General features: G+C 39.9%; 1 protein-coding gene across 2 annotated transcripts in view; it reads left to right on the forward strand.

Moving 5' to 3' along the window:
* ATG4A (autophagy related 4A cysteine peptidase) overlaps window positions 1-15,300 on the forward strand; it is a 56,619-nt gene extending 41,319 nt beyond the window's left edge. For both annotated transcript variants that reach the window (XM_081276426.1, XM_081276425.1), the window contains 9 exons: window positions 2,204-2,305; window positions 2,487-2,559; window positions 5,588-5,667; window positions 6,261-6,448; window positions 6,570-6,648; window positions 10,418-10,563; window positions 11,687-11,743; window positions 13,316-13,424; window positions 14,240-15,300. In XM_081276426.1, the coding sequence (XP_081132552.1) occupies window positions 2,204-2,305; window positions 2,487-2,559; window positions 5,588-5,667; window positions 6,261-6,448; window positions 6,570-6,648; window positions 10,418-10,563; window positions 11,687-11,743; window positions 13,316-13,424; window positions 14,240-14,310 (905 nt within the window). In that variant the 3' untranslated portion in view covers window positions 14,311-15,300. The remainder of the gene's footprint in view (window positions 1-2,203; window positions 2,306-2,486; window positions 2,560-5,587; window positions 5,668-6,260; window positions 6,449-6,569; window positions 6,649-10,417; window positions 10,564-11,686; window positions 11,744-13,315; window positions 13,425-14,239) is intronic.
* Window positions 15,301-15,970: the final 670 nt, after the last annotated feature.

A 15,970-nucleotide genomic window follows, 5' to 3' on the forward strand; every position in this document is an offset into this window, starting at 1 on the left:
GGCATTTCCTTGTGACTCATCAAGCCAGAGGGTTATTTTCCTGGGACAGAATTGAGCATTGAGGCAGGTGTGTCATTTGGAGTTTCCATCTTTGCTATTGTTTAAAAATACCAGATAACAAAGGGAGCAGGAAGAAGGGTGTGGTGGTAAGTCTGTTTCTTGACCTCATTTAAAATACCCATCTGATGAAGGATGGAAGTGACCTAAAGGAAGTGCCTAATGAGGGAGCTGGTGCTATTTTCGTTTTTTGTTCACTGAGGATGTCCATTTGATGATGAAGGAATCCTTACATTAGCTTCCTCAGGAGCAAGCTTCATTAATTAAGAACCTTTGGGTAACCATTGTTGGAACTCTTGAGTCTTGCTTTTTTTAAGACATTGTGTGTGCTTCCCTGTGGGCATCTGGAGGATGACTCTGGCTGGATGCCAGTTCAGGCACTTGGGTGAAAGTCCATTTAGACTTTGGGAAGAGAGAGTGAAAGGACATTTTGGATGAGATTAGGCTGCTGAATTCATTGGCTGTTGCTAATTGAGGTATGGAAACTTTGCTCCTGTTCCCCACCTATACAAGCTCAAAGATCCTGCTACAGTTTTCAGAGAGGATCAGCGAAGGGCTGGGGAGGTTTTTAGGCATATTGCCATTTTTTTCAGGCTTTAGGACATCCTGTGTCACTGATAGTATCATAATTTCTATTTTACAGATGAGGAAACAGGCTCATGGAGGTGAGGTGATTTGCTCAAGGTCAAACAGGAAGGGACCATACATAGATGGGGGATAGAATGCAGATCTTCTGACTCCTTGTCCAGTGATTTCTCTATTGTACACATATTCTTGATACAGATCACTTCTTATTATTTAAGTTTTTCTCACTTATAAAACACTTCGAGATAATTTTTTCTGGAAGTAAATTTTAGAAATGGGGAACAGCCACAGTCAGCAGTCTCAATCATTGCATTATAAAAGCAAGTAGTAGGAAACATTTGGAAAGCAACCTTGTAGTTAAGGTGAATTAAAATATGTAACTTTGTAAAGAAGTCTTTTGGATTGATTCTTCTTCAGTCACTTTAAAATGGAGAGGCAGTGTTCACTTAGCACTGTCATCAGCAAATATTTAATGGTACTTAGCAGCCAGCTAATCAGGATTTCCCCAGACTTGGACAATTCAGTAGCTTATGAGAAAAAGTTGGATGTGGTTCACCTTTTGAAGGATGTGCTGGATCTGAAGTTTAAGACTTTGGTTTTAGAAACATCAGAAGCAAAAGGGAACTGAAGAGTCTAAAGATAATGGCCTTTGGCTTCAAGTGCATTTTAGCCATTAATTCAGGCTCTCTCTAAAACCTCAGGAGAGAAATTTATGTCTTGGACATAAACTAAGCCTCAGAAATCTGTCCCATTAGACAGAATTCCTAGAACGGAGAGAATGGGAGTAGTGCATCCTGTCCATAGCTTTGATTAAATAGCATTTCTGCAATTGTCATCAGTAAGTTCTAAGTGGCCTATGTAGGATTTGGGGGGCTGTTCCTAAGGCACAGATGGAATCCCTACATCTGCAGTGATTTTGGCTGTGGTCTTACAAAAGCCTCAAACACCTGATAGCAAAGGTATTTTTTTTTTCAAAGCTCAGCCCAGACTTTTTAAAAGGTGTTGTAAAAATGGAAGCATGCAATTTTTAAAAAATTTCCTTAGCTGTGAATTATGTATCTTTCCCTGTAAACTGCTATATGTCAGAATAGACCCCATCCCTAGCCTTCTGTGAGACCCTTTTGGTGATGCTGCCAGAATGTAAGGGAAAAGCCATTGCTGTCCATTTGGAGCTGAGATATTATGGCATCTGGGTTATACAGGGATACACTGCCAATTTTTTGTTGACTTCCTATTTACAATAGCTGGCCAGAAAGACCTTTGGTGATACCATTTTTATATAATATCTTTCTAGCTCCAGTCCTTGAATTAAGTCAAATCCTTGGTCAACTACTTATTTGGCTTTTGCTTTATATCCACTGAGTCTTTGAAAAGTAGTCAGTTTCCAGATGTCTTTATCATCCAGATGAAAGATACTTAGGAATATTCTAACTCCATCATTCCTGTCTTCTAGATGTTATACCTTTATTTTCCTTCTACTTTGTAGTTACAATAGGAGTGCTAAGAGGTAAAAAAAAAACAGTTACAATAATGATTTTAGCTCTTTTTTTTTCTTCAAAAGACTGGAACTGGGAGAAACAAAAAGAACAACCCAAAGAATACCAACGGATTCTACAGTGCTTCTTAGATAGAAAAGACTGTTGCTATTCTATCCATCAAATGGGTAAGATCCTTAATTAGTGGTTTGAAAGGAATACCTATACCTGATCTTTTTCTTTTTCTGCCTTATATAAGTGACTTTTATAAGTTGTCCATCTGCTTAATTATTTATGCAAACATTTAGGAGTTTGTGGCTCATTGGAAGATATTTTGCTAACATGTCAATTTTTTCCACATAAAAACAGCACAAATGGGTGTAGGAGAAGGGAAATCAATTGGCGAATGGTTTGGACCAAACACAGTTGCACAGGTGTTAAAGTAAGTAAAAGAGTCTAGCATTTGCCTATTTTACCATTTCCTATGCTTCCCCCCTCCAGCCAACTAAACCTTCCATCAACCTAAGTATTCTTGCATTCCCACTAAGCCATCAAACACCTGTATTATTTTGCTCAGACAGTTCTTTGAAATGTATATGTGTGGACCTCTATCTTGGCTTAACAGAGTTGTATCTACTGTATCAGTACATATGGCTTTACCCCAGGATTTATCCAGTAGCTCATCCTACAGATTGATGTGCTTGTGCCAGGGAGTTATTAGCCTGGGGGTCCTTTGAAGTGAAAAGGATTAAGTAGTAGAGGCTTAGCCAGTCTAAGCAAGAAATGGACCCCTCCATAGTTTAAAAATCCATTAATTAATTCATTTAACATTTACTGGTGACTTTCTTATGTTAAGTGCTAAAATGAACTAGCAGAACTCACTGCCTATTGAAGGAGAGGAACCCCTAGGGTTTGTCTTGGAATTCCTCACTCTTTTGTCATCTCTTAGCTGACTCAAGGTAGCCCAGTGTGGTACTTTTTGCAGTTATCCTGTTAAATTCCAGAATTTGTCTCCAAATGTAACAGGAAAGGTCAGGTTCAGCTTTTCAGAAGTTAATGGGGCATCTGATGTTCCTATACCACACAGGCCACCTTTCTTCTTGTCCCTCCTTCCTTCCTGACAGTTTGTTAATGAAAACTCAGGGCAGAAGCTAGATTTTTCTTGTTCACTCTGTAACTCTAGCACATAAAACTTTATGGCACACATAAATACTCAATAAATGCTTGATGAATGAATGGAAATGGCAGCTAGAATTTGGGGCCAGATTTAGGGAGGAGAAGAATGAAACTATCAGGCATCCTTTGGTACAGTGTATTTCAGTTCCTGGGCATTATGGCAGGGCCTACTCCATGTAAAGTACAGAAGGGGACCTGTTTCAATTGTTAGCAATTATTCCATTACTAAGTAATTAACTAAACTGCTTTGGAAATATGCATGTGTTGGGAGCAGTCTGGGCTTTCTCAGGATTGAAGGAAAACTTATAATGTAATTTTCCTAATAGGAAACCACATTTTTGCCTTAGTCAAGAGTGTCATTTGGGTATCATTGACTCTGCAGAGCAAGGAACTGGCAGTGTTTCAGGAACTGCTCTAGGAACCCTGGGCAGAAAGTGTAGAAGGTTAGAACTACTATGCTGAGCCTAGAACCTGATTTTTAAATTACTTCCCTTAGAATTTCCTTCTTTCTTCTGAATTTTGAGGTTCCTAACAGTAAACAAATAGAAGCACATAATTTAGACCATATAATTTATGTGGGCTCTGACTATTGTGGTTGTTGTCATTAACAACAATATGGATGTTCCTGGAATTACTGCCTGATAAACCTGTTGTAAGTTGAAGATATCATGAGTTGAAAGCACATTGAATATATCTAACTTACTGAACATTACAGCTTAGTAATATGGTCCATTGTAGAGTATGGGCTGTTTCCCTTGTGATCCTGTGGCTGACTAGGAGCTGTGGCTCACTGCCACTGCCCACCATTACAGGAGAGTATCAGATGTACCAAGCATAGTGCTGCATGCCTATAATCCCAGTGACTCAGGAGGCTGAGGCAGGAGGATCACAAGTTTGAAGCTAGGCTCAGCAATTTAGCAAGGCTAGGAGCAACTTAGCAAGACCCTGTCTCAAAACAAAAAATAAGAGAGGCTGGGGATATGGCTCAGTGGTTAAGTACCCATGGATTCAATCCCTAGTACTAAAATAATAATAATAATAATAATTATTATTATTATTATTATTACAACAACAAAACAGAGAGTATTGGGTGGTATATCACTAAACTGGGGAAAGATCCTGATACTCAATGTGTATTGATTTTGCACCACAGTAAAGTCAAAAATTTTAGGTCAAACCATCATAAGTTGAGGAATGTCTCATACCATCATCATCATCATTTTTATTATTATGGGAAAATATAATGCATTAAAGTGAATGTAATATGTACAAATATGACATAATGAATCCCACTATTATGTATAATTATAATATACCAATTAAAATAAGTAAAAAAATAAAATGAATGCAATATAGGTGTAATGTTAATTAACTTTCTCCTGGGAGCTGCTTTGATAGAGAGAATGTTTTTTTTCTTTTGTCCAATGAGACTGGACTTTACTCATATAACCCAGAAGTAGCCAAGTTAAACATGTCTTTTCTCAAACTGGCAAGGGAAGAAGGTAAGGGGAAAATGGGAAGGGTGATTTACTTCAGCTTCAGCTAATCTCTCCTTTAAAAGGGTTTTCTTAGTGATCTGCCCTGATGTCATGCAGTTTGACACTGTCTCTCTTCAGCCACTGACTAGTAAGGCCCACACACTTGAGTCATATGTGGTCTAAGTTTCTTTAAATAGGGTTCTCAATGTAGCTGGGAAGGAAATAAGAATGCATCTTTTTCTCTCATTCTCTCCCCTCCTCTCTCCCCCTTTCTCTCTCTTTCTTTCCTGAGACTCATTATGCATATTATCTATGCTCCCCCCAAGTATGTGTGTGTGTGTGTGTGTGTGTGTGTGTGTGTGTGTGTGTGTGTATATTTGGTGCTGGGATAGAACCCAGGACCTTGTGCATGCTGTGCAATTGCTCTACCACTGACCTACACCCAAGTCCTATATATATATAATGACAACATTATTTCCTCTTTTTTTTAAGACAAGGTGTCAGTCAGAATGTCTTTATTTAAGGAAACAAAATCTCTTGGGATTTAGGGGTTAGATACATAGGTAACTTTTATTTTTCACTTAGTAGGAGTACCATTGTTTATGAGATAGATGTTTCCATGCTGGGAAGTGGAGTCTTCTTTCTGAGATTCAAATATAGTCCCTAGACATGGAATGTTCCAGAGCTCTTTCAAAGGAGCCAGAGATAACCCAAACACCAGCCTCTCTGGTGACATCAGAAACACTGGGCATAAATTGTACTGCTTCCTACTATTTCCATTTCCCCGATTGTGACTCATTATGTGTTCCTTTGCAGAAAACTTGCTTTATTTGATGAGTGGAATTCCTTGGCTGTTTATGTTTCAATGGATAACACAGTGGTCATTGAAGATATCAGTGAGTTCCCTAGGCTGTTTACCTTCCTGGTTGGTGGGTGATGAGTTTGTTCTTCACCATTTGAAAATCTGGGGTTCTCTGGCATGTTCTGCCAGACAGGGGGCCCTAGAGAAACACAGGGCTCTGCTTCTCTTTCTTTTTAGCCTTCTTAATGGGAGAAAAACATTAGGGGGTTTTGCTGCCTCTTGAAGAAGTATCAGTTCCCTTCCCTGCAGGACAACCAAACTCTGTATAATCTGTTAAACTCCCAGTAAATGTCTCGTGGAGGCCAACCCTTGTCCAAGCCTGTGTATCCTGCCATGGGATTTAGAGAAACCCAAAGACAAAGTCCCTGTCAAGACTTGAAGGCTAGTTGAGAAATGAGATTCTTTCCATGAGCCCAAAATACCTGTACTGAGCTAAGCAAGTGCTCATGGGCCAGCAAGAAGATCATGAAGCTAAAGGAAGTAGGGCCAGCTGGGCTCTGGTGGCTGGGGTGGGGGCCTTCCAGGCAAGATAGGGAGCATGTGAGGTCCCTGTTAGTTTTACCTTTGTAGTATCTCCTAGGGCTAGATACTTCTTACTCACCCAGCTCTCTTGCCTTTTGTTTCTAGAAAAAATGTGCTGTGTCCTACCCTTGAGTGTTGACACAGCTGATGAAAGCATCTCTGATTCTCTGACTGCTTCAAACCACAGTAAAGGCACCTCTGCCTTTACCCTAGCCTGGAAACCCCTGCTGCTCATTGTGCCCCTTCGCCTGGGCATAAACCAAATAAATCCTGTGTATGTAGACGCGTTCAAAGTAAGTTGCTTCTTTCCCCAAGCCCATTGCTTCCTGCCCATCACACCGCCATGTCAGCACAGAGATCCGTGAGCAGCAGTCCACAAGTGAGTTGAGAATCTTGCATTCTCTTTCCCTCTAGGAGTGTTTTAAGATGCCACAGTCTTTAGGGGCATTAGGAGGAAAGCCAAATAACGCCTATTATTTCATAGGATTCTTAGGTAAGAAAGGATGAATCGCAAGTAAGTCATCATGGGTTAGGGGAGGGTATGGGGTGAAGGTGTGCATGGGAGACCAGGCAGTTCCAGTAAGTGGGCCCCCATCTGGCTCAGGGATATTCTGACCTCTGGTCAGCTCCTTCTGGGTTTAGCCTGACCTACAAAGGGTAATGCTGCCTTATGCCTGATGGAAAGCAGGTTCCTTTTCAGTACCTCCATATTTTCCTCTTGATAAAATGGTTTCAATTTCTCATGGGATTGCCCCAAGGTCACAATATTGCTCCAGAACATCTCTTTCCTGCCTGTGGAACCCAAGGCAGTGAGGTTTATGTCCCTTAGCTTTGTTGATCTCCTTCTTATGGAGGTTCAGGCAATCAGGTTAGGTGGTACATTCTCTGGCTTCCCATGCCCCCATAGCTGGGCTTGCTTATTCAGTGTTCAGAGTCATGCCAGGGTGGAAATTAGAGGTGACAAAGATGGAAGTTTCTCTTTCCCAATAGTGAGAGCTAAGCCTTAAAACCACTAACCTCCTAATGTGGATCTTAACTGAGCAGCCTGGAATTTCCTGCATAGATCAACACCTCTGGAGACCTAGGCATCTTCCTTACTATCTGTGGCAAAAGACATTTAAGGCTCTGATCACACAAAATGAGCTAGCCCAGTGCCTTTTAAACTTGAATGTACCCAGGTTACTGTAAGAAGCTAGTAGAATGCAGAGTCAGTATGTGTGGGGCAGAGCCTAAGATTTACTTTTGTAACTAGGTGGTACAAAGCTGCTGGTCCATAGACCATGGTTTGAGTACTCAGGGCCCAGATACCCAGTTAGTGCTGAAGACCATAAGCAGGGAAGCCATACATCCAGGGGAATTTGGCACAGGATGCCTTTGGCAGGAATAGGGTGCTTAGAGAATGGGCTTCAAGGAAGTTATGAAGTTAGATTGGCCACCAGGCAAGGAGAGCTAGAGCAGTTATAAGGTAATGACATGAAGGGATGTGTATAGGACATGGTGGAGATGGCCTTGATCATCCTCCCCAACCTGTGTCTTCAGAGATTTGGGAAGGTTTGGTGGGATGGCAACAGGCAGACATACCTAACATTACACATCAGTCGCCTACTTGTTAGCTGTATGACTATAGGGAGAGGATATCAACTTTTTCAGTCTCAGGTTCTTATGTGAAATAAGCTAATGCCTGACTCACCATTAGGTCATGTCGCAGTAAAGCCTTCAGAAAAGAGCCAAGCACATAGATAGTATACTCTTAGTGAAAGGTAGCTTCATCCCAACTCCTCTGTTATTCCTGGCTTCCTCTAGAGGGTGGTTGCTAAGCAGCTGCCTCTGCTCTTTCCAATGCTGCCATCTACTGGTAAAGTCCAAGAACTACAGCATAATGGGAAGTCTGGAGCCCCTGGTGGCTTCTATTTTTCTAAGTATGAAATCCAGTATTTGGAATTATGTAAGTTTAAGATGCTCTCTGTTTCTAAGCTTTTAGGTTCCTGTCAAAGAAAATATTTCAAAAATATATAGTCAGCCCTCCATATTTGTGGGTTCCTCATATGTGGATTTGACCAACCCGGGGATCAAAAATATTTGGAAAAAAGTTGTGTCTGTACTGAACTCATATGGATTTTTTTCTTGTCACTGTTTGCAAAACATCCCCATAGGGTAGAGAATGTCATTTTCATCTTCTACGTTATGTAATTAAAAGAGTTATTTCTCAAGGTCACCTAGCTAGAAAGCATTGTGAAGCCAGGATTCCATCCCAGTTGGGTCATCTCTGCCTACCACACTTCATTGCTTCCCTAGTGGCCCCCTGCATGGTGAGAAGCTGGGAAAAGCTCTATGTGGGAGGCCCTGGCCACCTTGGATGAGATTCTGGTTGTCAGGTCTTGCCTGCCTAAAGAGAAGGAATGTTTGTTCTTTGCACTTGGGCATAGGTTGCTACCTGGAGAACCACAGCACTAATGCTTACAGGGCTAACCCTGTCTCTGTAAATGGTTGACTAGCCTGCTTCTTCTTCCTGGGCCTCAGTTGAGAACTTAATTCAGTCTTCACATAATTTCTATAATTATTTTATGATTTTTAGTGTCTTCTCTTATAATCACCATCAGAAAAGAGGCAGCCTGTAAAGCTCTACTACTACTACCACTACCACTACCACTACCACTACTACTACTACTACTACTACAGCGTGCACACACACACACACACACACACACACACACACACACACACCACCCATAGGGAAAGGTCCTGGGCTTAGTCAGACACATTGTTATTATTCTCAGCACCTTAACTGGAAACACTCTGGTGGCAGAGAGTTTGGTTATAGCTTAGCTTTGCCTTTCTATTTTCTTGTCTTCAACTTCCTTATCCTCTCACTTTTCTATGGTCTTAGGCTTCCTTCTTTACATCTTGGTTGTTACTCTTTAGTGTGATCTGAGGTTATTTTGATACAGTGAATCTTACCTATCTATGGTCTAGAGGATGTGTACCTTGACTTTCATAAAGCAACTCAGACGGGGATACCATATATTTGTAGGGGAATTCTTTTGATTTGAAGAAAGATACTTCTGTGATCACCTTGTATTTGTATTGTATTATACATATTTCACAGAGGTGAAATCTTCTGGTTCTTATAACATCCTGTGAGGTAACTCACAGAGGCCCAATGACCCCAGTTTAAAAACAAGAAAATTAGCACAGAGTTAAAGGATTTCTCTTTGGTTTACAGTACAGAAAAGTTAAACTTTTCAACAGACATCAAAAATACATTCTTTACCAATGGAAGAATATAGATGTACTTTCCTGGATGCCATACCAGAAAGGGTATTTGGGACATCCCTCTCCACCCCATTCTTTTGCTGCAGATAGATGTCTCTTATCACCTGAAACAATTGAGGACAGAGACCCAGATGGTGCTCAGGCCTGGACAGTGAGATTAGATGCTGCCTTAGGTACTTTTACCTATTTGACCTGTGCTGATGACCATTAGAGGAACTATTAGGTCAAAGTAGATATTTTATTATCCCAAACTCCTGCCAGGACATTTGAGTGCTAGGTTTTTTTTCAATGAAATGAATGCAGTGTGGATTTTCTCTTGTATGTAAAGGCTAGGCATCTCCAAGTGAGTTTTCCCGTGAGGCGCATCTGTACTGCTGTTAATGTAGCAAAGATAGTGCTTTCTGTTAGGATTTACTTACTTGCTAACAATGACTAACCTGTTACCAAATCAAGACCTGGAGTTAGCAGTCCTCAGCAGAGTTAGCAATTCCCCTTCAGTCTGGGTAGCATTTCTCTTGAAGGCTAAGGCCTGTTCCCTTACCAGAGGCACTCTCTTAAGCATAGATCTGAGAACTGATGATCTTGAGTGAGATGCTTTCCAAGGCCAAAAGAGGCAGACAGCTCCCTAATGGCTCCTGGACTCAGAGCCTGGTGACTCTACTATCACTTCTTTGCTACTGCTGCTCACAGAGCCTGCCATGTCATCTGTGCTCTCTCATTCCCACCTTTTCTCAAACATGTCGCTTTCCATTTTGGACTTGAACTTTGAGGAGATGTAAATGCTAGGGTCAGTCTTCTCTTTGAATAATTAGAGCTGGGCACAAGTGGCTTCTTTTAAGCATGCTCACCCTGGCTTCAGGCTTTCTGTCATCCCATTCTCATTGTCACCAAGAAAGGGGTTAGGAGAACCAAGGGGCCTTTTCCTAAGGATAGCAGTGGGGTCAGAGCCAGTAGTTATTCAAATGTTAAGCATGTCTCATTCAAAACAGGTGATGAGCTCATCTTTTTGGACCCTCACACAACCCAGACCTTCGTTGACACTGAAGAGAATGGAATGGTTGATGATCAGACTTTCCATTGCCAGCAGCCCCCACAGAGAATGAACATCTTGAACTTGGATCCTTCTGTAGCATTGGTTAGTATCTGAAGGTTGGGGAGGGGGTACAATGCCATCCTGTTACATATTGGTTCCCTGGGAGTTATTTAGGTTGTTAGGTAGCATGGCTCACCACCCCCATGAGAGGCAGTATAATCTAATGGGAAAGGAAAGGACCCCAGAGACAAACTGCTCAAGTTAGAATTCATGCTCTGCTACCTCCTAGCTATAGACTGAGTTTTGGACTTTTTTGTCACAAAACAAGGGAAACGATAGTTTCTTCCTTGTAGGGTTATATGAGGTGCAAAGTGCATAAGACACTTAGTAGAGGGCCTGGCACACTGCAAGTATTCTACAAGTGTCCTTATTAGTATTATCACCTTTCGTCCTTTTCCATCAAATTATCACTCATGGGCACAAGGAATAATATAGGTATGGCTGGGGCACACCTCCTGGGAGGACAGTGTCCATTTTTTGATGCATACATGTCAAGAAATTACAGGTTTTCCCTGGAAGCATGATTGCTGTCATCATGCATTGAAGGGGCATCTGCCTGTGAATTTGCCAGAGGTTTATAGGCCTGTCTGTTCCCCCGTTAACCCAATTGTTAGAACACTAGTGATTAAGAGCTGACAAGTCTATCTCTTGCAATGAATTATTCTTTAACTACTGTGGGATATCTTTGAGGAGGAGAAGGAAACTGCTGGCTCTGTCTATTCTAATAGATCATTCCTTAAAGGCCAAAGCCACCTATTAAGTATTGCCTCTAACTATAAGTACTATTTGGCTTCTATTTGCTGGTTTAATTGAACATTCTTTAGAATTGTGCATATTTGTTCATTTTATGTGATAGAATTAACCCTGTGCTTTGGAGACTGATCTTCAAGTTAAAATATCTCACAGGATGGGTGGAGAGGGACAGAGAAAAGAGAGAGCAAGTGTTAGAGAAGCACAGAGTCAGAGTGAGAACAAGCAAATCCCAATGTATGTATCTAAGTGAGGCAATGGACTAGGAGACAGAGAGGCCCAGCCAATCTTCCTCTCTTGCTGGAAATACACATGGGCAAGAGGGTGACCCACCTCCTAATTCTCAGCCAATACCTTTATCTTGCAATACAAAGGGCAATTCTAAGTTGTGTTCTTTTGCTTTCCCTCCCCCAAGGGATTTTTCTGCAAAGAAGAAAAAGACTTTGATAACTGGTGTAGTCTTGTTCAGAAGGTAAAAATGTTTGTTTTCCTTAGTCTTAAACATGAAAGCTCTTCAGTCTAATTCCTTTTTAAGATTGCTTTTCATACTAACATAGACTTAGTCTGATGTAATTTTATTGTAAAAGAAAGAAACTAAGCAACAGACAATCTTTCAGATATGAAGATTTGTGCATAAATTTGGGGAAACCAAAGAAAGTATGTTTTGTCTCAAACATACTTGTAATTTAATGTTTCATCCCATTAAGCGCACAAGTCATTTGAAAGTCAACTAACATTCTATTGTTTTAACCTAAAAATGCCAATTTCACATTGATCAATCCTAAATTCTTCCTTACTCTATTCATAACACTGAGATGGTTAAAGAAACCTAAAGCACTTTTGTACTTGTTTTAGTGGTCCATTTATAGCTTAATATATTCCATCATGATTTAGAGAGCTTGTCCTTCTATTTACTCTCTTACTTATATAAAATATACACATGCTACCTTTTAAAGGAATCACAATGTGCAGAAATCCACATGAAGTTACTGTTTCTTTTTGGTATCTTGTGTGATATCACTGGCTCTCCAATCTTTTTCTCTTCCTTCCTCATTATCAGCCTCTAACACATTCCATAGAGATGAAAGATATTGATAAATACTTATTGAAAAATGAAGGGAGACCATAGGGGTTAATTTAAAAAGCATTGGAAAGGGTGGCAGGAGATGCCAAGTTCTCTCTGCAAAACCAAAGGATTCAAGAGATGGAGGAAGCCCAGAGCCTTTGCAAGCATAAGGAAGAAAGATATTTTTCTTCTCAAGTGAATGAATAGTTAACACTACTGTCCTTAACTGAATCTGAATCACAAGTAATAATTTCCTGAGATATAATAGAAAATTATTTTTCAGAGCATTACTTATATTTCAGAGTGTAGCAAAATTGTATTGGTATCACAATTAAACAAGAAATTAATCTAAAAATAACTATGGTAAATGGCAGAAAGATCAATAGAGTAGAAGGAAGGTAACATGGCTGAGGGAGGAAAGGGGAGGAAGAGGTACCAAGGATTGAATTAGAACAAGATATATTTTATGCTTTTATAATTATGTCAAAATGAATTCTACTGCCATGCATAACTAAAAGGACCAATAAAAAACAAGAATGAGAATTTTATGATAAGACTATGTCTATTTAAATTAGAATGTATACCTTAAATGTTGGATTACAACTGAAACCATGCCACTATGTACCAATATTTTCTTGGGACATATTTATTTTGATTAAATAAAATTTCTTTGGAGCCAATAGTTCAGGAATACCTCACCCCTAAATTGAGCTGGGCCTAGGCTACTGGCCTTAGAATGGAACATGGACAATGCATATAGGGCTTCATGAGCTATTCCCTCCAGGTTACTTCCTGCCAGGCCAACAGTATCTAGAACTGAAGATGACTCAGGTCTTCAGATGGTTCAAGTAGATTATATATATACTTGCTATATCATTTTTCCAACCTGTCAACCTCTTAGGGTTTGGGGTCTCAGATTGCCAACTGGACAGAAACATAGTGACTGCAGTATTTACAACTGTTTCTGTATTTCCCCAGGAAATTCTAAAGGAAAATTTAAGGATGTTTGAATTAGTTCAGAAACATCCATCACACTGGCCTCCCTTTGTACCACCAGCCAAACCAGAAGTGACAACCACTGGGGCAGGTAAGCTTTTATTCAGAGCTTTAGGTCAGGAGACCTACACATAGTTTTTTTTGTTTGTTTTTGTTTTTGTTTGTTTGGTTGGTTGTTTTATTTTGGTACCAGGGATTGAACTCAGGGGCATTCAACCACTGAGCCACATCCCCAGCCCTATTTTGTATTTTATTTAGAGATAGGGTCTTGCTGAGTTGCTTAGCAGCTCGCTTTTGCTGAGGCTGGCTTTGAACTCGCAATCCTACTGTCTCAGCCTCCTGAGTCGCTGGAATTACAGGCATGCGCCACCGCACCCAGCCATAGCACTTGTTTTATGAGAAAGAAGCAAGTGTGGCTCAGGCTTTCTTTGGACAGTAAAATTTCTGCTCAGCTAGGCTGATCAAGGAATAGTGTTTCCGATTATTTTAATTTTCTGCTGAGCCAATACTTGCTGATTTCAAAGAATGACAAAAGAAGAGCATGAGCTCAGTGTAAAAAGTTCTATGCAAATTCAAAATGACTAGATTTTGAATCACCCATGCTCTAGTTCAGAAACAGCAAATAAGAAGCCATGGGTGATTCAAAAGGTACCTGGCAGGGCTTACAGAGTATTGGCCAGATCACTGTGATCAGGCCTATGAAAACAAGCAACAAGTCTGGTTATTTTAAGTCTTTATAGAGAATGTTTCATCCTTGGCAATAGACCTAATTGTAAGTCTCCTCCAGACCAGCCTTTCTTTAGCAAAGTGATTTAAAAATCTGCCATCACACCAAGTAACACACTGATTGGCCACATCAACCCAAGTGTCAAGCTTTCGTTCTTTCTCATTTCTGTATTCTGATAGAATTCATTGACTCTACTGAACAATTGGAGGACTTTGACCTGGAGGAAGATTTTGAGATTCTGAGTGTGTAGAATAATAGGAACTCAACTTGGAGGTCTGTCTTCCATCTGGCACCACATGAACATGAACTTGTTATATAAAACTTTTGTAGTCAGCAAGTGCCTGGTATGCCAGCAGCATACAAACTCAATAGCAATCATGACTGAGCCAATTACCATTTCTCAGAAAAATAACAACAATGACAACAACCCTTCCCCAGGAAGAAATAGAACAGTCATGGAGTCTAGAAAGTTTAGGAGGAGTTCATTGCTTCTCAGCTTGTTTTACATGGCTACAGAAAATCTTCAGCAGCTGAAATGAGGACATTTGGAAGACAGACAGCAACTATCATCTTGCTTCAAGCACCAGCAGATAAGAGATGGTTACACTGTTCTTCATCACTCTTTCAGGTGTGACCTCTATGGAGCTAAATAATAAGAAGCGATCTGTTCTCTCGCTCAAATAATAAAGTAACTGAATCAGGGAGAAAAAGTTCTTGTCAAATTATTTGAATATGTATTTTAAATAACTGTAATATATATCCACACATTTGTCAAGGAAAGTATGTCAAATGTACACTTCTTGGTTATCTTGCTATTTGATGGGTCCGTCTCTCCATCCTTACTGGTACTTTTGTCTAAAGTCAACTTGTTTTTAAATCATATCATGATCACTTAAATCATAGGTCAGAACATTTTTTTCTCTAAAGGACCAGATTGTAAGTATTTTAGTCTGCAGGCCATGTGGCTTCTGTCACAACTACTCAATGGTGCAAAAGCAGCCTTATACAATATGCATGTAACTGAACATGGCTGTAAGCCAGCATAACTTCACAAAAACAAGTGAAGGGCTGGACTGGGCCTGCAGGCTGTAGCTTGCCATGCACTTAAATTGTTGGTTTTTGTTTGAGGTATTAAAAATAAATTATGTTTTAATTATACTGTTTTGGTAGATGGCCATATGTAGAAAGAATGAATCATGTGGTGACATTCAATCTGTGCATTAAATACATTTCCAAACCATTTCAAGACTAGTAACTTACTAAGTTTTAAAATATATATTCATCAAATTAGCTCTTCTAACCACTCTGCTGTGAGTATACACAAGTCTTTGCAGTATCTTCCTGTTTTCCTTTCCTTGCCTTATTAATTCTCTGCATTTCACATGGCTCTGCATTTCACCCCTACACTTAACACAGTCTCCTAGGAGACTAGCATGTGGGGTTTGGAAACTACCACCAACCAATTAACTTTCTTTAGGTTCCATGTTTTTCCTTTTTTTCTTGTAGATTAATGTATTCCAAAGATTTAAAAGTCAAAAGATGTAAAATGGTACTCAGTAAAACCCATCTCCTTCCCATGGGTCAGTTCCCTTCCTTGAAATCTCCCAATGTTATTAATTTCTTATTTATCCTTCCAGAGGATGGATTTTATGCATATATAAATATATGTACATACTTAAGTATACATACATAAATACATGCATATATGTACACATGTATAGCTTAAATTTGATTTTAATGACTTGAATAACTCTGTACTTTTAATTTATCTGTAAATGATCCTGTGGGCACAGGTGTACAGAAAATCCTTTCTTGAGTAGCATGTGATGGGGTTAAAAGCAGTTGTAGGCTTCTCTTGAAGTATGTTATGGATTTGTTGGCCAGTATAGGACTTCTTCGACCCTGACTTG

This window comes from Spermophilus citellus (genome assembly GCF_964194105.1).
Source record: "Spermophilus citellus genome assembly, chromosome: X".
In the NCBI taxonomy this organism is placed as follows: domain Eukaryota; kingdom Metazoa; phylum Chordata; class Mammalia; order Rodentia; family Sciuridae; genus Spermophilus; species Spermophilus citellus.